The sequence below is a fragment of the Dryobates pubescens genome, chromosome 16, assembly GCF_014839835.1.
Source record: "Dryobates pubescens isolate bDryPub1 chromosome 16, bDryPub1.pri, whole genome shotgun sequence".
NCBI classification, from domain to species: Eukaryota; Metazoa; Chordata; class Aves; order Piciformes; family Picidae; genus Dryobates; species Dryobates pubescens.
Genome location: NC_071627.1, coordinates 14,107,195 through 14,127,773, shown reverse-complemented (window position 1 = coordinate 14,127,773; position 20,579 = coordinate 14,107,195). Strand labels below are relative to the sequence as shown.

Here is a 20,579-nt window from a genome sequence, read left to right as displayed (position 1 = left end):
GTGCTGTCCACCTTACACAAAAAATGTAGCCTCCCCAGACGCTCTTCTTGCAACGTCCCCGCAAATCCTGCCTGAGCAGCTGGTCCCGTCCCGCCCGGCCCGTCCCGGAGATCGCTCTGGGACAGCCGCACCGTCTCCGGACGCGGCAACGACCCCGCGGGCGGGGCGCCCCGCGGGCAGCACCGCCCCCCGGATCGGGCCGGGTCCCGGGGCGGGCCGCGCCGTGGGGCGGTGCTCGCCGGTCGGGGCAGTGCCGTACCGAGCAGACCGCAGGGAGCGGGGGTGGTCGCTCAGACGGCGGTGGGCAGGGTGAAGCATGTGAGCTGCGGCTTCGCAGCTCAAAGCAGCCGACCGCTGGTGTCGGGCTCCAGCATGGGGCTCTCCCTGTTTCTGGGGCTGCTCCTCTTCCGAGCCGGTAACAGCGCACGGAGCGCGGGGCGGCGGGACGGGGCGGGCGCCGGGCAGGGCAGGGCAGGGCAGGGCAGGGCAGGGCAGGGCAGGGCAGGGCAGGGCTGGCCGGCGCGTCTCCCTCCTTCTCCCGGCGGGCGGCGAGTGGGATACGGATCGAGTTCGGGGCTCCCGGCCGCTGCCCGTCTCTTTCTTCCCCGGCCACAGGCTCCAGCGGGCGTCCCTCCGCCCCAAGAGCAGGCGGAGGGGAAGATCCCGCTTCTCAAAGAGGGAAAAGCGAGCTCCTCTTTTGACCCGAAACGCGAACCAAATCCTGGCTGTGACCAACCTGGAGGGAGGCTCGGTGGGCAACAGCTGTCCCGGAGGCTGGGCTAGGCGCCCGGCTCCTCTTGCGTGCAGCACCCTGGCCGGAGCCCCGAGTCCGGAGACGATCGCTCGGTGCTGCAGGGGAGGTATCTAGCGAGCGCCCCAGCAGAGCCTCGCTGTGCCGCTCACACAGACCCTGATTGGGGGCTTGTTTGGACACCTACACTCCGCGCGTTCCCCTCCCTCTGGAGTTCCCCTCGGCCGGTAGTTTCTGAGATGGGGCTGCTTGCGAATCGTGGAGCTCCTGCAGAGACGCGTTCTGCGTTCTGCTGCAGAGTCACAGGAGCCGAGGGTGGCAATGATTCCTCGTTCCAGTTCATCTCTGGTGAAGCCTTCACGGCTGATGTTACTGGAAATACTGAAATTACCAAACTGCTTTTCCTAGACCCTAGCTGTGGGATGTGAGTGCTTTACACCCAAAAGAAGCTGCAGCTTCTAGATATCACAACTGCTATTAAAATGGGCTTTTGCACTGAATAGTCCGAATTGATTATTACCTTTTATTTTTAAGCTACAGAAAGGACTTTCACTCCACACTTGCATGTGCTGCAACCCAGGCCATACATAGGTCTGGGAAAGAATTTTCTTTCTCATTCTTTCACTTTGTTATCTGGAATGCTAAGACAAGGTTTTAAAAAACTGAAACATCACAACAAGTATTAGGACTTAGTACAATGCATCTCTTTTAAGTGATATCTGTGGAGGAGAAATGGTTTAAATTTGAGGTTTACAGCAGCTTCACCTGGAGCATCTAGCATAGGCCTGTGGTAGATACACAGTCCATCCACTTACACCCAGCTCTGTCCTGGCAATTACCATATCACTTGAGTTTTTAAAATGTTACTTTAAGCTCAGGTGCTTGTTGAGCAGATTCTTAAGTCTTCGAAAGTGCATCCTGTCGTTTTATGAACTTCCTAAAACAGCTGCTGCAAGCCACTATTAGAGATGGGATCCTGGGGGAGATAGTTTTTGGTCTAGCGTAGGTCAATTCACTTCATTTAGGGTTCCTAAAGCTACAGGACAGAATGGATTGATTGACTATTGGGACTGCATTGGCTGCAGCATTCTGCACACTCGGAATGTTCAATAAGTTTGAGCCTAGATGTAGTGCCTAACCAAAACCCACTGGGCTAGGCACAGAGCATTTCTGATGAGAGATCTGCTCTTCAGGGGGCTGTGCATGTCACAGCCTCTACCAAACAGCCAGATCAACAACAAGGTACTGCAGGTTGCTAGAAAAACAGACATTTGTGCAAGTGAGACAGAGACACCTAGATAGTGTTACTGGGCTTTAGGAACATTACAAAGTTTGAGAGAAGAAACCTACTAGCTTGTATATCATTTTTTGTCCTGGGTCCTCACTGTACTTGTACAGATTGATATACTATAGAAATGAAGAAAGATTACAGTTTGAATTCATCTTCCTGTGACAAGATAACACTAGGTATCACCCCAGTATTAACCTCAGGAGACAATAGTCCTTATAGAAATAATTTTAAAGCTGGATAAATGTCTAATTTTTAAGATTATATTGTTAGATTTAGACTATTTAATACTTCCACATAAGATGGTGCATGCATGTGTATATATAATCAATGCATGTGTTGTGCAAATACACATACAGAGACATAGTCACAGTTCACAGTCAGCTGGAAGGCCAGGACTGCACCCCAGCATTTTTGTCAGGAATTTCAGAGAGTGGGTTCTATATACTCAAATGGACTGAATATCAGCCCTTCTGTATGAAATTATTTGCACTTTATGTTAAGGACTTATTCTGTTATGAAAAACAAAAAGTCATTCTTAAGTTTCCAAGCTCAGTAAAGCAGTTGTTTTCACAGCCTCCAAATGGCTTTCTCACTACATCTCTTAATGACCAGTGTACACTTTAGCAGTGGCATCAGCACTGACTCACAGCACAGTGTTAGATGTGCTTATTGCACTGCGGTTTTCATTACCCAGATGGAAAAGCTACTTCAAAGCAGGCCTCTGCAGCCCCAAGGTTTCCACAGGGATTCACTACTCCATAAAATACACAGCCACCCCTGAACCTGGCCAAGCTGAAAGAGTTAAGGGTGACAAAAAAGGTTTTTATTAAACAAATATATATTTGAGACTTTCCTTTAACCTTTTGTTCCCTCTTTCATACATTAATACTCATCCTTTTGTTTCTAAATGGAGACATCTCTAATTCCTTACTCCTTTCCGTGAAGGACCCACATCAGTTCTGCATCTTAAGAGGAGAATGTAGGCTGACTACAGAACAATGACAAGTTGCTTGTGTGGCATTGGTCTGATTGACATCTCTTCCCTACTTGACCAGGAGCCCTTCTGGCCCCGCCGAGAAGCGACTGCATAGCAGCAGAACAGCTGTGCCTCTCGAATTCCACCTGCAATGCCACCTACAGGACCCTGGAGCAGTGTGCCCTGGCTAAGACCCGCGTCCTCCCTCTGGATCACGACAGCAGGGTCAGGTGTCTGAATGCAGAGCTGGACCTCGGGAACAGCTCTTTGCTGCACTGCAAGTGCCAGCGGCGCATGAAGAGGCAGGAGCACTGCTTACGTGTGTTCTGGACCGTTCACGCCAGCATGGCAGATGGTGAGATGAAATAATAGTTCACAGGGTACTAGTAAGGCTCACCCCTGCCCCATGTCTGAAAACATCTGTGGAAGGCCAGTTTCCAGCACTGCAGGTATTGCTTTGCAACCACATCTAGTGAAGATAACTCATTACTGCTCTGTTTGATAAGCAGAGAAAGCTGCTCTGCTCAGGACCAGCCCTTCAAAAGCACCAGGGACCCTAAGAGACAACGACAGCTACTCAGAGGCAGTTAGATTTAGTGCTGTGAGGGTAGACCGCTGTGAAAATCACCTCAAAATGGTCACGTCTGTCCATCACGGAAAGCAGATGTGTGATTACGATACACACTGATGGCATCCTTGAGCATGCCGCTCCTTTCCATCTCCAGTGGGATGCTTCTACTTGGCCTCCCACCAAAGACCACCTGAGCTGCATATCTCACAAGTAAATTTGAGAAAAAGCCCCAAATTACAACACAAACCAAGTTCCAGCCAGAGAAAATCCAATGACAAAGCCTCATGCTGCTTTTACACAGTAACACCTCTGCCTCTCCACCAGAACAACTCCTGGCATTTGGATTTGAGCAAGACAGAGCATCTCTGAACTCCATTCTGAGGAAGCAGTCAGACACAAATACAGAAAAAAAATCAGTTCAACAAAAGGGCTGGTCAAAAAGCTTTTCTCCCACTGCATAAATTATCTTGTATCTTGTCTAGGTTATTTCAATTTGGAGACCTCTCCCTATGAGAATTCAGCAAATGAGGAACATTGGAAGACAGATTATAATAAAGTGGCAGCCGTGTTATCAGGTAAGGATTGTAATAGTTACAGGACATAATGCTGCCCTGTCTTTATCTCTTCAGGGGCTGAAAATTATGAAGAACAATTTGGGGTAATGGCCTTTTTAATCAGAGGAAAACATGCTTTGGATACTTGCCTAAATTTGTCCCTGCTACCAAGTGTAAATATAGCCACAGGTCCAAGGCCATGGAACAGGGAATAACCCCCAATGATGCACTCTGAAACAAACACCCTAACACAAACCAATAGCAGATACCATTCTGTAGCTAGTCTGACTTCTGTGTCATACAGGCATACTTTGTTCTTTTCCATGTTGCCAGTCTGACCATCAAGTAAGGATGGTCCTACTTCCATTTCCACACAGAATCGCCTCTGGAGGCTTGCTTCACTTGTTCTGAGTTTCTTTTGGTTTGCAGGCTCACGGTTAGCAGGAGATGCAACAAATCCATGCCTGAAAGCAACTCACGTCTGTAATCTGAGCAAGAAGTGCGTCCGTCATCGCACCGACTACGCCTCCATCTGCACCAGGGGAGCGGGAAGCGAGGACATGTGTGACCGTCGCAAATGCCACAAAGGGCTCAGGAATTTCTTTGAGAAAGTCCCTGAGGATTTCACCAAAAGGATCTTATTCTGCCCGTGTCAGGATGAACTTTGTGGAGAACGACGCCGGAAAACTATTGTTCCTGAGTGTTCCTTCCACTATAACACCAAACCAAACTGCCTCTGGCTTCTGGACTCCTGCTTAGAAGACCATATCTGCAAGTAGGTCCATCAGCAGTGGACATTAGAGACAAGAACAGCATAGGCACTGACAGTCTCATTTTCCTTCCTACAGATCCCGACTGGCTGACTTCCAGCAAAACTGTCAACCTACAGACATGTCTCCAGATGGTTGCTCTCAGCACAACCACGCTGCATGCCTGCAGGCTTACATGGGGATGATTGGTAAGTGATACCACAGCAGCATACAGGCTGGATACTTTGAGGCCACAAACTTCCAGGCACACACTGATGCTGTGAAGGACCATCTTGCTCTCCTGCTGGAGACAGCATTCAGCATACTTATAAACAAGCCATAGTTCAATTGATGCTGGTGCTCCTTCTTGCTTCTCAGGTAAATGCAGTCCAATGAGAGCTCTTCCACAGCTCTACTTTGTCCCATCCTCTACTGTCAAATTGGCAGCACTTGCCTGAGGTTTCTGAATACCTGTTTGCATTATCATCTGGTGCATGGAGCTCTAAATGCCTGACCAGAACAGCTCATGAGCTTGTGTGAACTCAGTCATTCCTACTGCAGGGGTTAGATTCCATCACAGCACTGATTAAATGTGATGTTCCCTCGGTGCCTGCCTTTTAGACTCATGATGGTTTCTTAGTGTTGTACACTATTTTCTCAGAGCCAGCCAAAACATGGCACTACCAGGTGTTGGTCTTAGGCATACACCACCAACCTGCTAAAAACACTTTCAGAGTGGCTCAGACGAGGAGCTGTAAAGAGCAGCAGTATCTCAGAAGCTGTAAATCTAGACTGTACCTTCCAGTTTTTCAGATGTCTTTGCTGGTTCTGTGCTAAATGAACTCCAGCTGAAGGGCACACTGCAGGTCAGCAGCACTTGTTCTACACAACGCAGGTGGCCTCACAGTGCTGCCAGCTACACAAGAAGAAAGAGCTTCCATCTGTACCACAGTAGAGTCCCTGCAGGTGCTTCACATCCTTCAATCCAATGCTTGTACCAGCCTCGTTTACCAGTACACCTCCCCACCAGATTTCCTAAGTTAGGGGTAGCCACTTTCACACTTTCTCACAGCCCAGGCCTAGGTCATCTCACAGGGGCTCCTGACCTCTCCTAGGTAACACACATACCACAGTGGAGGGCTTCTCCCTCCAGGACAGCATTCCATTCACTATCACAGGACTCATGAGGCTTCTTTCATTTGGCAAAGTAAATCCTGATTCTAGTTTCTGGGGGTTTGGGACAGGCACACCCATGACACCCAACTATATCAGCAACTCCAGTGTGGACATCTCCCTGTGGTGCACCTGTGAGAGCAGCGGCAACCAGAAGGAGAAGTGTGACCAGATACTCGGCATGTTTGAGAGCAACAAATGCCTTGGTAAGCATCAGTCATGCCACAAAACCAAACAGCTCAGCACAGGGACATTCAAATTCTTTTGATTTCAAGGTCCTACAGCACACTACTGTTGTGTATAGTTCTATCTTCTTCTGCTACCCAACCTATGGCACCAGCCTGGATCTGCTCATAGAAGTGTTTCTGTATCCTTTGGCAACACTTCTGTTCATCTCAAAAATCATGAAGCCATTTCCAAACAGCAGTCAAATAAAGGGGCTGCAAAAAACTCACAGTGGGAGGTCAGACGTGTGGCATCCATAGGTTGCTGAGTAACCACATCAGTGCACCAGGATTATGGAATTTGAGTTTGCTTCATCCCCCTCCTTTCCTATGCTCACCTTTGGCCCTCACTTATTTGGTCAAGGTTAAGTGGGCCCTGACAGCCACTGTTATCAGATTCAGCAGCATAACTGTTACAAAAATCCTGTTACATGCAACTGTAATCCTAAATCTGCATTTCTTTTATCTCCCTAGCATTTTAGCAACAGACTTTAATAAGATTTAAATATTTCATGTTTGCAAAAGCTTCCAAAGGATATAACTGAAACCAGCATCATTAGATAAATGATTAATATTTAAATCTATTTCCTGCGGTATAGAAAAGCCTTGCACCCAGCATTATAGCTATGCCTACAATCTAAATGTCTCATCTGAGCTACTATGTACCTGCCCCTTACAAAACAGACAGCTGGGAAAGTTCCAAAGGCACCCAAAGGTCCTCAAGTATGGTGCAAATTGGCACCGCATCTGCTTCCTACAACCTCTGAGTGCGCTTCCCAAAACAGCTCCCCCAGACTTCTATTCACCAGACTCAGAGGTGTGCAAAAGAGAAGCAGAATAAGGCTCTTGCTTTACTTCTGTTTGCAGAAAATACCATTTTGTCTCAAATGCACCTGAAGAAGGAAGCTCCAGAAAGACTGGAAGACTTACTTTATTCATCTTCCATAAGCTTCCAGGGAGACAGTGCAAGCACATCTCTTGCTTCAGAAATGTCCCAGGTATGCTTTGCTTTGTTGCCTTCACAAAGCAGTGAGCCAAGTGTTATAGAGACAGTAGCTGAAAACCCTTGGATCTGGAAATGTGTGCACAACATGCATGCAGAACACTGGACTACTTTACATGGAGCTATTCCTTCCAGAGACCAGCAGAAACAGGAGGCTGTGCTGCCTGGCCACAGGAGCTTCCTATAGTCTCACATTAGTGGTCAGAACTGGAGGCTCTTGAGCACAGGTATGTCTAACTGGGATCCATTCTTCCATTTGATTTCCTAGGTGGATGAAGGGAAGACACAGCAAGACATCTCCGAGCACAGCAGCATGCCTATGGCCTCCTCTGTATATTCTGGAGCTGCTGCTTCTTGGCCATCTCTGGTTCTCTTCCTGCCCCTGTTGCTGAGCTCGCATTAACTTGGCATAAATGGCATCTTTCCTTCACACATTACTGATCTGATTCCATATCCAGGCTCCTCCCACTACTGATTTACCTTTGGGAAGCATAAGGCTTCCAGAAAAGAGGAATGGAACAGCCTTAACCCAGAAGAGCAGTCACTGAAAACCTCCCCACAACTTGCACCCCACTTGGCCCCAACTAGTTGTGCTCTGCAGATAAGGAGCCCACAGATGCTTCTTCCATGTTAGCATGTTGGGTAACAGCCAGGCTGATATTTCAAACAAAGGTCTGAGCTCTTCCTCAAGCATACAATCATAGAATGGTTTGGGCTGGAATGGACCTTAAAGAAAATCTCATTCCAACCCTGCTGCTCTGGGCTGGGACATCTTTCACTAGACCAGGGTGTTCAAGGCCCCATTCAACCTGGTCATGAAGACTTCCAGGGAGGGAGCATCCACAGCTTCCCTGGGCAATCTGTTCAGTGTCTCACCACCCTCACTGTAAAAAAATTTCTTCCTTACATCCAATCTAAACCTACCCTCTTTCAGTTTAAAACCACTGCCTTTTGTCCTGTCTACAGAACCTGGTAAAAAATCTCTCTTTCTTATCCCTCTTTATATATTGGAAGGCCTCAATGAGGTCTCCACAGGGCCTGCTCTTCTTCATGTTGAACAACCCCAACTCTCAGCCTTTCTTCATAGCAGATATGTTCCAGCCCTCTGAACCTTTTTGTGGCCCTCCTCTGGACCCACTCTAACAGATCCATGTCCATCTTGTTCTGAGCATGCCAAAGCTGGATGCAGGATTCCAGGTGGGGTCAGGTAAGGTAGAGGGGGAGAATCACCTCTCTCAACCTGCTGGCCACACTTCTTTTTTATGCAGCTAAGGATATGGTATGGCTTCCTGGGCTGTGAGTGCACATTGCTGGCTCACATGTCATTTTTCATTCACCAGTACCCCCAAGCCCTTTTCCACAGGACTTCTCTCAATCCAGGCACTGCTCAGTCTATATTGATATTGGGGATTGTCCCAGCCTTGGTGCAAGATGGCCTTGTCACCTTCATGAGGTTCATGTGGGTCCACTCCTCAAGCCTGTCAAGGCATCCTAAAACAAGTCTGTGCTGCAGGAGAGGTTGCAAGCAAAGCTCAATAACCATACACACGGAGTCCCTGGGAAACACCAGTTCTGAAGTACTTTCAGTGTCCTTTTCAAATACATTCTTTTATGAAAAATACTATCCCAGATCAATGCTACTATAAACAGTTTGTAGTATTCCTTTCTGTTGTCCCTTGCAACACACAGCTAGCATTAGCATTATCACAGCTAGCAATAGACTTGGGTTTTGTGGGTTAAGATGAAATTCTGTGTTCAACCCCAGTACATTTAGTCTCGCCTAGCGAAGCACAAAACTTTGTGATGCTTAGAGAATGCATATAGCTCATTGAAGCTGTATTGACCACAAAGGCACTTGCAAAAATCTCTGGGAGCTGCAACTAATTGTACTTCTGAAGTTATTGTCCCCTTCCATGCTGCCTACCCAACCTCCTCCTCTGCCAAGCTTTATTTCATGACCTGTTTATTCTGAGTGTAAATATGTGCACTGTGTAACTGCTGTTATTTTGTACTGCATTTGCCTGTTAAAATGTGGTGTTAAGTGAATATTGATTTCTGAGCATAGGTTAATAGTCCACAATCAATTGTGTGCGAGAGCTGCCTTGTGCCAGCCTGTGCTTTCAGGAGAGCTGGAAAGCCAGCTCAGAGCAGCTCCTCCATGCACCACATGATGCCCCTTGCCCATCCTGTGAGCTATAGCAGATCTGAACAATGTTACACCCAGCCAAATAATATTACAGCCCCAAGAGATGCAGAACAGCTGGGTATTTCTTTTTACCCTGTGCTTTATCTGTTGCTAGGGAGACACCAGATAGGTAAGATACTGTGGTTCCTAGCTACTGTCAGACACTTTCTTATTACAGAATCTTACATTATCTCCTGCATCAGAGTAATTGTCCTTCTGCAGTGATAATACTTCCATTTCAAATTCTAGCTTTCTCTACCTCCTGGGCAAGGCAGGGCAAGGAATTCACTGCATGGCTCAGAACCCTCTCCTCTGCTGTACAGAGAAGCAACATCATATTTCCATACAGTAGGAAGAAATATTATGTCTTCTTAATAAAGTGGAGCATAAATTATAGTATTTCCCATTCCCTACTGAAATCCTGCTGTTGGCTCAGGACAGCCACATGTTTGATACCATTCTTTAATGAATACAGAGTCCATGTTGCCCTATTCTAATATCTACCTTAGACCATTCTCCATATGATAGGACTAGGAATGTGTCAAAACTCTTGGCTGTAGTGTGGTAGCATCTGTTATCTCCAGAATTTAGTGAAGAGAGACAGGGATGAAGAAAACATTTTCTTTCCACTGTTCCACAAGTTGATGAGGCTATTTCCAATAATAATTGAGTGGATTTCCCTGTGCCATCTGTACCACACACATCTTCCACTCGTGTACACTGCCATCCTTCCCTTTCCCCAACTTTTGTGCTTGAAGACAGACTGATATGGAAAAAGGTATTAGCATTTTTTTGTTCGTATTCAGGGCACTGTGGATCTTTAGCCTCTAAGGTTATTGATTGCAACTGCAGCCTCCTGTCAAGACCTGCATTCCATAGGACAATGCCTGACAGACAAATCCTGCTCAAGATTGAAATTAAAGCAAACTATGTCATTTTGGGTTTTCCTCCAAGTGTCCTGTATTCCTTTTGCGTGTACATGTGCACCTTTACATACATGGCTGCTTCTGGGGCTTGTTCATCAGTAACTGCAAACAGAATTCCCCTCTCAGTGGGGAAACCTCACTCACAGGTACTCACACTGCTACCAGTGCAAACCCATTTGCACTAAGACTTTTGTAACCCCTGATCTCAAATGCCAGTTACTCAACAACACAGCAGACATGCATGTGTGACTACTAGAAAGTAGTATTAGTATGTCAGTATCAGCTCAGGCCTGTTGGCACCACTGATGTCTAGACTGGCAGTTAAACCCATCCAGAACAGTTCTTACTAACCACACTACAAGGCAGTTTACAGCAACTCCTCAGCTTCTGCTCCCCAGAAACTGGAATACAACATCCCACGAGTACCTTTGGTCTAAATACAAAAATAATCTAATTAAAATTCTCTATCCTGACAGTCTTAACAGTGAGCTCTCAGCAAGCATATACAAGGAGCAAACCTTCTACTTGTAATGTAGATTATTTTTAAAAGTGTTAAAAAGACAAGTCTCGCTAATAAAATTTATCTTGCAATTCTAGAAAGTCTTCTGCCTCCCTTTGCATTTAACAGAAGCTGCCCTCCTTGCCTCCTACTGCTGCAGGCATTATGGGAAAGAAATGCAAAGAACAGAGTTGGACAGAATCTCTTACAAAGCAATCTTAACTTCTGCAGACGTTGCTCACTGTCAGGTACCTCAGATATAGCTTCTAGAACTCCTACAATAGCTTTAGATGCCTCACTGTGGCCTGATGTGGCATTTACAGAGGGCATTCATTCAGTCCTTCTCCAGCAGTGAGCTGACAAGTTGTTTCTCGTGTGACAAGTGTGAGAAGCAATACACATTTCTTGCCTGAGATCACACACAAAGTGATGCCAGAGATAGGCCTTAAATTTGGAAGTTCAAAATTATTGTGTCCTTGCCTCATTAAAACCATTCCCACTGCCTCCAACAAAGGCATGTTTCAGTAAGAATCAAGTGACTGCAGTTTTCCTTTTAAAGCAGGCACAATATGCATCACAGATGAGGAAAAGCTAACCTTGACTTCAGACAGTGATTCCTGCCTACAGAACCCTGGCATGACTCTTAAAAGCTGCTGACAATAAAAGGTAACAGCGAGCTGACAAGACAACACTGTAGATTCAGCACCTAATAAGAATGAAAGCAGCTTTTATAATACATCCTAAAAATCACCAGTCACTGTTTGCTAAAATGGTAGGCACAAACAAAAAAAGAACAATTTCAGTGAGTCTTTGGGGTCTCCAGTAACAAGAGAAAGCACCACTGAGCTCAAAAGGAGCATTCAGCACTGCCTCGGAATCCAAACCAGCCACTAGCCTATAGTTGCTCTGTGCATCAAAACAGATACTGGTAAATATGATCAGAGGCTGACCATTGCTACCTCAGGGATTTTGTGGCTGAGCCTTTTCTCAGATGAGGGAAGGTTGGTGTGAACTGAGCTTGGGTTAGTCTCTAATGGAAGCTCTTCTTATAGGTGATTAGCTCTCCTCCAGGAAGCGACTTGGTGTTTGGGTTTCTTGCAAACCCCAGGGTTAGCAGAGGTCAGGGGATGCAGCACTTTCTCCAAGTGCCTTCATGAAAATAGCCCCACATACTTTCCATTTACAGCTGATCACCTCCATTATCCCCAGGCTAGGAGGAGATGATCAGCAATTGTTAAGTGCCTGAATCAGACTAATAGCTCACTGCTAATTCCCCCAGTAATATGAATCTAAATTCCTGGTAAACAAACTGACTGCTTTTCACACACAGGGATGAATGCCAAAAGCCTAATATTAGAGCTCTGGAGCTAAAGCTTTTAGAGCAATCCTGTCCACTCAAAGATGTCTAATGACATTATATTATGTACTAAATAATTAGAAAATGAAGGCCTACTTGGAATCAATGAGTTACTGTCTAATTAAGATGAAAAAGGGGCTCTACCCTGTTTTAAACAAGTTTATACTAAAATGGTGTACCTGATAAATGGCACTGATAACTATGTTTTTACCTTTGGGCAGACCAAAACAGCTATTAAGCTAGCACAAAATAATTGTGTGATTTTTGGCTCATCTTTTGTCTCATTGGTCCCACCTGTTTTCCTGTAAAGCATGAAGTTCAACTGTTCTTCCCCTCCCACCATCGGAGAGCAGAATTTATTAAGCAACATTTAAATAGCTTGTCCTGATGGGGAGAAAATCATCTTTGCCTTTGTTTTATATCATGGGCAAAATCACAAAGTTCACACCACTAGGAGCATGAAGATTGAAGAGATGTAGACTGGAGCCTCTCGAAGCACTTTGCCAGAAGAATTGCTAGTGAGCTTGAGAACATGGAGAAGATCAGTTATCTGTGCATAAATAAAAACACCAAGAAATGCTCTACTGCTTATCTGACTGAATTTAAATTAATTAGTAAAGTAGACTTCAGCAGAATTATATCTTGGCAACCCCTGATAAAGAGCAAAATTACAGAAAAGCACTAAACAGAATTAGAGCAACTGGAACTATGCATCTAGCAATGTTTATTCCACTTTCATTACACAACACACACACACACGTCCACTCTGTTGCACAGATCATCCCCTTGAAGATGGCACGAGAATAGAACAATTGCATGCAACTTGGGATGCTCTTTCTCCTGCCACAACCATCTAGAATTCCACATCCAAAACTGTATTGAAGATTTTGATCTTTATATTTCCATCTTCATCTTTCCAGTGTAGCGCTCAGGTGAAGAACACAGAAGTGTTTTGCCATAACAATGTTTCTTGCTCTAGAATGCATCCATTCCTACTCTTAGCTTTTTGGCATTTGGTCAGGGAGGAGTGTCACATGGAAACACCTGAACTGTAGCACATACAGAGAGCCAGAATTAAAGTTTTGTTTTACAGTGACATATTAAGCAGGAAAAATCTGCAAGCTGTTTTATAATGCTGCAATAGCTGTTGCAGATAAACTCTCCTGGCATGCACAGGTGACTAATTTAAACTTCACTGAAATAAAAGCATTTATTCTGCTATTGTAAGACACATAAATCACAACACATCTGCTTTCAGAAAGAAAAAAAATACTAGTATTATGTGGCAGATTCTATGTGTGAACTTGTGTCTGTGACAACAGGAGATTGGACCTGATGACACAGGAGGTGAAAACTTTAAAGAACTATTTTCTACAATGTTTGTCCTACTTTGGTTATTCTGGCTTTGTTCTTAAAGTACCAGGCATTCCAATGGACTAGAGGAAGGACAATTCCCCCTGGATTTCTTTTAAAACATGTAGCACTTACAAGCAAAGCATAATAAAATGTGTTTTCCCATAAGGACACTATTAAAATCAAGCTGACTTCAAACCTATATGTAGGTTTTAAATCCCATGTCAGAGATTTCACTACAAGTTCTATTAAAAAAAAAAAAGGTGTGGGGGGAAGCCATGGCTTTTCCAGATGTGTGGGATTTCAGGTATAATCCAGTTCTGCCTTTTACCTAGGACTTCAGGATAATAGCAAATGCTTCTTCATAATGGGGCATTACCCACACGCTGGGTAATTCTGTTCACCGTGCACCTCTTGTAGCTGCAGCCTCTTATAGGCTTGCAGGTTAATACACAGCTCCCTGAAGGAATGTTTTAGGGGTGAGCAAAGTGCCACTGTACTCTCCCCCTTTCCACTTTTTTTGCCCACCACTCAAGCACTTAAATTACTTTTTTTCCTTCTATTTAAGCATGCCCATTAGATGCTGTCATTATAGGTCACTGAGCCTCACTGGAAGGAACTGAAATTTCTTTAAGCATCTAGACACAGTTACTTGTTCTGTAGCTTTCTAAACCAGCAGTTTTTTCCCCCCCCCTCTCCCTAAAGAATCTTTTGATTAACTGAAGTCAATTTTGCTAAGTGCTAGTGGCTCTCAGAAGCTTGTTGTGTCAGTGATCCCCAGGGCTCCATTATGTTTTCAGGGCTATAAAACCAGGAATTGCTGTCTTTTTTTGCAGAAATGTGAGATTAGCAGCTAATTCTTCCAGCCTCAAACTCTTTGGATTTCACTCCCATCATTCCAAATCAGAGCATGTGCATCTTTTATGGCATTTGCAGCAGAAATAGCCTAAGAGATTTCCCATCCTTTTTCTCAGTTTCAATCCAGCCTAACTTTGGGTGCTGCTCATGTCGTTACCAATGACCTTTCTTTTACAATCACTGACACACCCACATTTTGGGACTTAACCTTTTGCCACATTAAAGAAACAAATTGCTCACTATTTCTCTATTTTCTAGATTGTGCTATTTCTTCATTCCTCAGTTTGCTGCTCACAGCTACAGGCTGGAAAGAAACCAGATTACGCAAAAGCAATGCCATGACCTAGCAGAATAGATCATCATTGCTACCTGACATGTAAAGGGTTTTTATTAAGGGAAGCTGACAGCACTAATTAGACATGCAAGTCTCTGGCAAATCAAGTGTGATGGATCAAGAATTAAGTCAGGACTGGTTGTATTGCTTCAAGTAAAATTAATTACTCAACATATGCCTAAAAGCATAACAAGGAATCAATAGGACTCGAAAAATAACGAGGTATAGGCCAGGTGTTAAGCACAGTTTCCTGAGCTCTATTTGCCAGTGAAATAGAACCAGCAGTGTAGGAAATTCACTCCTGCCCTCTTTCACTAATACTTGGGCACATACTTTGCTATTAATCTAATTCAAAAGCTGTCCTAGTTAACCCCTCCACACTGAGTAACAACTGGAAATTTCATTGTGTATTTGTCAGCACTGAAGCACTGCTCCATGAATGCCTCAAGGGAAAAAGGAAAGGAACATGACTTCTCTCCAGTCGAAGAATTCCAGTTCTCAGACAAGACTGTGACCTTCAGGTCCTCAGATCCTCATGAAGTACAATCCACTTAGCTTTTGCTGAGATTTTTCTGGAGGACAAAAAAGCTTTTAGCACTGAAGTTGGAATGTTATGTTTGTTAATCCACTAATTCTTGGTCTGTGTAAAGTAAAAATACAGCAGACAGATTGATACTTGACATCCAGCTTAATCTGAATGTTCTTGTTTTTACATTATCAGTATAATGAACTTCAGGTACTGATTTTTGAGCTAGTAACTTTTGTGAAAGGCAATATGCACTGTGCAGTAAGTAGTTAACTAGTAAAGAGAAAGGGAGGGAAAGGCTTGAAATCCTTTAAATACTGAGGGAGAGAAAAATTATTACTTTCATCATCTAGGTAACTCTCTAAGTATGTCCTGAGATACACACTAGGAAATTTTTTTTTTTAAATTCTGGCATAATAAAGAAAAAATAAATTCTATTGCTTTGGATACTTAAATTACTGAAAGCTATACATATTCTTAACAGAAAATGGAATGAGAACATATTTTTAGTATAACTAAACCAGAATGTGAATTATTTTGTTGCACACAGGTTAGAGTAAGATATTCTTTTTTTTTTTTTTTCAGTCATTACATGAGTAGAATAACATGGGAAACAACCTGCAAGGAACTAACTTTCTCAGTTTACATCTGCTTACACAGATCTGCTGTCATCCTTGAAGATACTGTTATACAAACCCCACGATAAGCCTGTATTCCTACCAATACCCGCATCAGGAAAAGGATGCAAAATGCTGTAAACCCTTTCAGGATCACTAAGTGACAGAAGCACGTGGTGACTGAAGAAGCTAACAGCTGCTAGCTGAGTTCTGCCAGAGATCTCCCTCTCAGCACTAATTTTCATCTCTCCTCAGAGCTAACCAGCGAACAGCTATTAGCTGTCAGGTTTGAATGAACAGCCACCAAGAGAACACTGGAAATGCAGCCACACGTACCTTAGGAGATGGTCTAATCTTACAAACAAGAAGCTCCAATAGTATTCAAAGGGGAAAAAAATCAACAATCTTTTATAGAGAGCTGGAGAACCCAGTTTCCTGCAGTGCCTATCACTGAATGTGGAGCTTCTACAGAGTTAAAAACATAACAGAAGCCTGACTTCACATCATCTTGACTCATCAGACTCACCACCTTCTCCCCAAGCAAACTTGTTGAGAACTTTTGCAAACTTTAACTAATCAAGAGCTGTAAAAACAATTTTGCACTAAAAATGTGCATTTTCTTTTTCAGATGCTGAAATGAAAATTTCCCAACATGAAAGCTCTCCGTTTGTGGATTTGGCAGTATGGTTTCGTAAGCAGATTACCCCTCCCAAGTTTTTAGCTTGATTTAGTAATTTACATCTGAATGGCTGCTTCATGTCCTAAAACATAATAAAATGACCCATTTATCTGCATGTCTGCATACTTTATCTAAACCTAGACCTTTCTTCCTAGTCTCACATAAAAGGAGTAAATAACCCATTGACAAGGATTGCAAAAGCATCCAGTCAGTGAACCAGCTCCTCCCAGGCTCACTATGAACACAAATCCTGCGCAGGTTGGCAGGAATAGAGACAACAGAAAGACAAACCTGCTTTGCATGGGATTTAAACAAAAAGTCAGTCCTTTAGATGATCTATTTTACTCAGTCTGAACTAATCTGGACCAAAACTAACATAAAAGGAGGACACATTTCATAACACAAACAAGTGGACAGCCTCAAGCAGGGGCTCTCGTTCAGACTAATGCAGATGTCAGTTAATTAGAGTAGAAGGTTGTATCATTAGCAGCCAAATCGATATAAAAGGAATTAGGAACTCGGACAGCAAGCTCCCCTGCTTTCCAGCACAGCACCCGGGGCTGTATTTAGCTAAAATTCAATACACATTAGCAGACAATCAATGCAGTCTTGTATGGGGATGTCTTCTTGAAATACTTTAATTGGACTCTCTAGTGTTATCATTGCTAAACAAGATGTCAGATTAACGTAGAAGCCTTCCCAAATGGGGCTGGCAGCCCACAGTCTGGAGAAGCCACATTTATTTCTATTAAAACCTCACTGGCTTTCCAACTTGTATTAATAGTACTATTTTCACAGTTATCTTAAGAAAGAGAGACTCAAGAGTGTCTTTGCATACAGGTGCTGCGTCCTGTGAAGCTCAGCCATCTCCACACTGGCACTAGCAGATCCTTTCCTTTCTTTCGGCCCTAGGCAACCTTAATCAAGAACTTGTCAGTCACACTAGACCCACAGCTTTTACCTTGAATTTATAACCTCTGCTGAGAATACAAATTGATACTGAAATCAGCAAGTGTAACAGACTCAGCTGACAACCCCTGTCTATAAAGGACAAGCAGCATCCACCGCACGACACAACTGTCAGGAGATGTCAGCTGGAAGAAAATTACAGCCTAGGCTAGCAAGAAAACTGACATTTACTCTCTGCACGGTAAATAATTGCTGTGTAAACTTCGAGGTATTACTCAATTAACTACTTATGCCCCTGAAAAATGCCCTGCAAAGATCTGATTCCCTTTTTTTGCAACTTCTACAGAATACAAAGTGTGGAATTGCCTGACAACAGAGCTCTGCAGCACTGTCGATCTCCAGCAGATGAGCAGCATGCTCACCCAAGACTTCTCTATCGAGAAGAGTCCTGAATCTCAGGGGGGAATAATAATAATAAAATAAATTGCAAGTATTTCTAGGGATCCATTAAAATATTTCATCAGACAACATGGGACCACACAATGAAGTATATTAAGGAAGTGTCATGCCTATCAAGAACTGGCTATCAATTCACAAAACACACTGACACAAGGAATCAGATTACAGCCTATAGCTCCACTGCTGACTTCAGTTGTATTTGTCAAACACACCTTTTAAACAGCAGTACTCCAAACTCTTCACATGGGCCACCAGAATTTATTGCTTTTGGATGTAAAGCCCAAAACCCAATTCAGCATAATAAAAATTCTGAAGGTTGTATCAGTGTAATCTGTGTGGCTTTCCACTCTTAGATAGCACTTTTATACTCTGTCCTGGAAAAACATGAAGCCATCATTTCTCCCCAGTAATAAAACATGAAGCCATCATTTCTCTCCAGCAATAAATCATCTGAGCAATGTAGTACTTTCTATAATGGAAGAGCAACACACTGTATCTTCCATTACTTTCCAGTTTAATTAAATGTTCCTTGAATACATCTTATGCTTACACTCTTGTGACATGCTACCAGTGCTGCCTTCTCCATTTATGAACTGACTGGACACAGTCCAATCATTCCTGCTTATTGTACCTGTCACTCACAGAAAACTCCAGACTCTTAGAAGCAGTCCTCTTTGGGTCTTTCTTTGCTAGTTATTAATTTGATATGTCTGTAGAACTGAATTAATTATCTGAGCTAGGTACCAACAGACCTCTTAGCTCACTTATTTAGAGTGGCCAGAGGCTCAAGGACAGGACACCAACATTCCTTGAGCTAAAAACTACTAGGAAAAAAACCCAGTTTGCTAAGCAGGAATACATGCACTTGATTTAGTTTCAGTTTTCAATTAGGCAGAAAGTTTTGGCTGAAGGAGCATGAAAAGCCTCCTCTTTGCCTTTGAATATAGAATCTTCTTACTTATCTACCATGTTAGCGTAGCAGCAGCATGGGTAGACAGAGCAGTTTTAAACCACAAGAACCCTTCAGATGCCTCCACATTTCTAGTCCACTGAAACACCATGGTGATTTAAGCCAAGCTGGTTTCATTAGAACAGATGAAAGAAGAATTTATGTTCAACTGTCATTCTTCAGCAAATGAAGGCATATCTTTCAGAAGAGATGCAGTAACAGTTTAAATCACAGTTAGCTAAAATCTTAACAGTCACCTGACAAAATGCCGCTCTGTAACCTGGGAAGAGACAGTATGAAGTGACAGAAAAGCTTTCAGATTTTGTTAGCACTTAATAAAACAGAATGAGGATAAGCAGCAAATCACATACCACTGGCAGTAAACCTATATAAAGTGGTATTTTCCTTTCCTGAACCAAGACTTTGACCAGGATCTTTTATAATGTGCTATTTAATATGCACTTCATGATGATCAAGGAGCAATGGTAACTCTTCATGATGAAAAAAAAAAAGCAAAGTAAAAGCCACCTCTATGGCTCTCCTTCTATTGCATCTCCATAGTACTGATCTGATCTAGCGGGGTTTGTGTTTTGTTTTGATATTTCCTGCTCTTAAAAGGGACAAGAGACAAAATAACAACCTGGGCATCTAGATGAAATCCATACTTTCTCAGAAACAGTTTAAAGGCACATATTACAGAAATTACTACATTAATTACTTCAATGGCTGGAGTTAACACTCAACATGTCAAGTGCTGGAGTTAAACTTAAGGTTATTAGCAGCCCAGTTTCTGCTGACCTGTGGAAAATTAACTGGGAACAAGCTGTGTCACAGATGTCACAGCTGAGTTCCTTGGACTTTCTAATCCATCACAATGTGGCCAGCACCAGACAATTCAGACATACTCAATTCTGTCTCAGAATGGCATCACTCTCTATTAAAGAAAATAAAGTCAATTATGTGCAGAAAACACTGTAGCAATGCTTAACTTCATTTTCCTCAGGATGTCTAATACAATTCACCGTTACACCGAGGAAATAAATTCTGCATTTCTATCAGATCCAGTGACAGCAGAAACCACATTTGCAGCAATTCATCAGCTGATAGAAGTCTACATGTGCACTACTGTGTCTTCTATCTGAATCAGTACAGTTCACCTAATAAGCTAGGAATTTTAATCTAATTAGCACAGGTAATAAAAGCCCTGCAATCTAGCATGGCTCTTTACTTGCATATTCAAAAAGCCCTCAGAAGTGCTGCACTTGAGTAGGGCTTACAAATCATCACAGTCCAGAAGAACTGGTGAAATTTGAGGTGTTGTCATAACTACACAGAAAAGTTAATTAAAATTCTTCTTATCACCACCACAGTAGAACCTAACCTGCTAAAAAAATACTTTCCATTTCACTCTAACGTCAAGGCTATGGGGCAGATAAAAACCTACTTTCTTACTTAACACATGCACCAACATACACTGGGGGCTGCCCAGCTGGAAAGCTACTTTGCAGGAAAGGACCTGGGGGTCCTGGTGGACACTGAGCTGAACATAAGCCAGCAACAAGTCCTTGTTGCCCAGAGAACAAATGGTCTCCTAGGATGCATCAGGAAAAGCATTGTCAGTAGGTCAAGGGAGGTG

General features: G+C 43.5%; 1 protein-coding gene across 1 annotated transcript; it reads left to right on the top strand.

The window, feature by feature from the left end:
• Positions 1-285: 285 nt before the first annotated feature.
• Positions 286-9,180, top strand: GFRA3 (GDNF family receptor alpha 3). The gene is made up of 8 exons (XM_054168443.1): positions 286-415; positions 3,098-3,373; positions 4,072-4,164; positions 4,573-4,918; positions 4,992-5,101; positions 6,137-6,271; positions 7,157-7,287; positions 7,561-9,180. The coding sequence occupies exons 1-8, from the start codon at positions 373-375 to the stop codon at positions 7,693-7,695; spliced, it is 1,269 nt and encodes a 422-aa protein (XP_054024418.1). The 5' UTR covers positions 286-372; the 3' UTR covers positions 7,696-9,180.
• Positions 9,181-20,579: the final 11,399 nt, after the last annotated feature.

Bases quoted from the DNA above. Each gene is read 5' to 3' on its own strand.
- GFRA3 (XM_054168443.1), top strand. From the start codon at position 373: ATGGGGCTCTCCCTGTTTCTGGGGCTGCTCCTCTTCCGAGCCG. The intron at 4,919-4,991 runs GTAGGTCCATCA...TCCTTCCTACAG, and splicing joins TTAGAAGACCATATCTGCAA to ATCCCGACTGGCTGACTTCC. The intron at 7,288-7,560 runs GTATGCTTTGCT...TTGATTTCCTAG, and splicing joins TTGCTTCAGAAATGTCCCAG to GTGGATGAAGGGAAGACACA.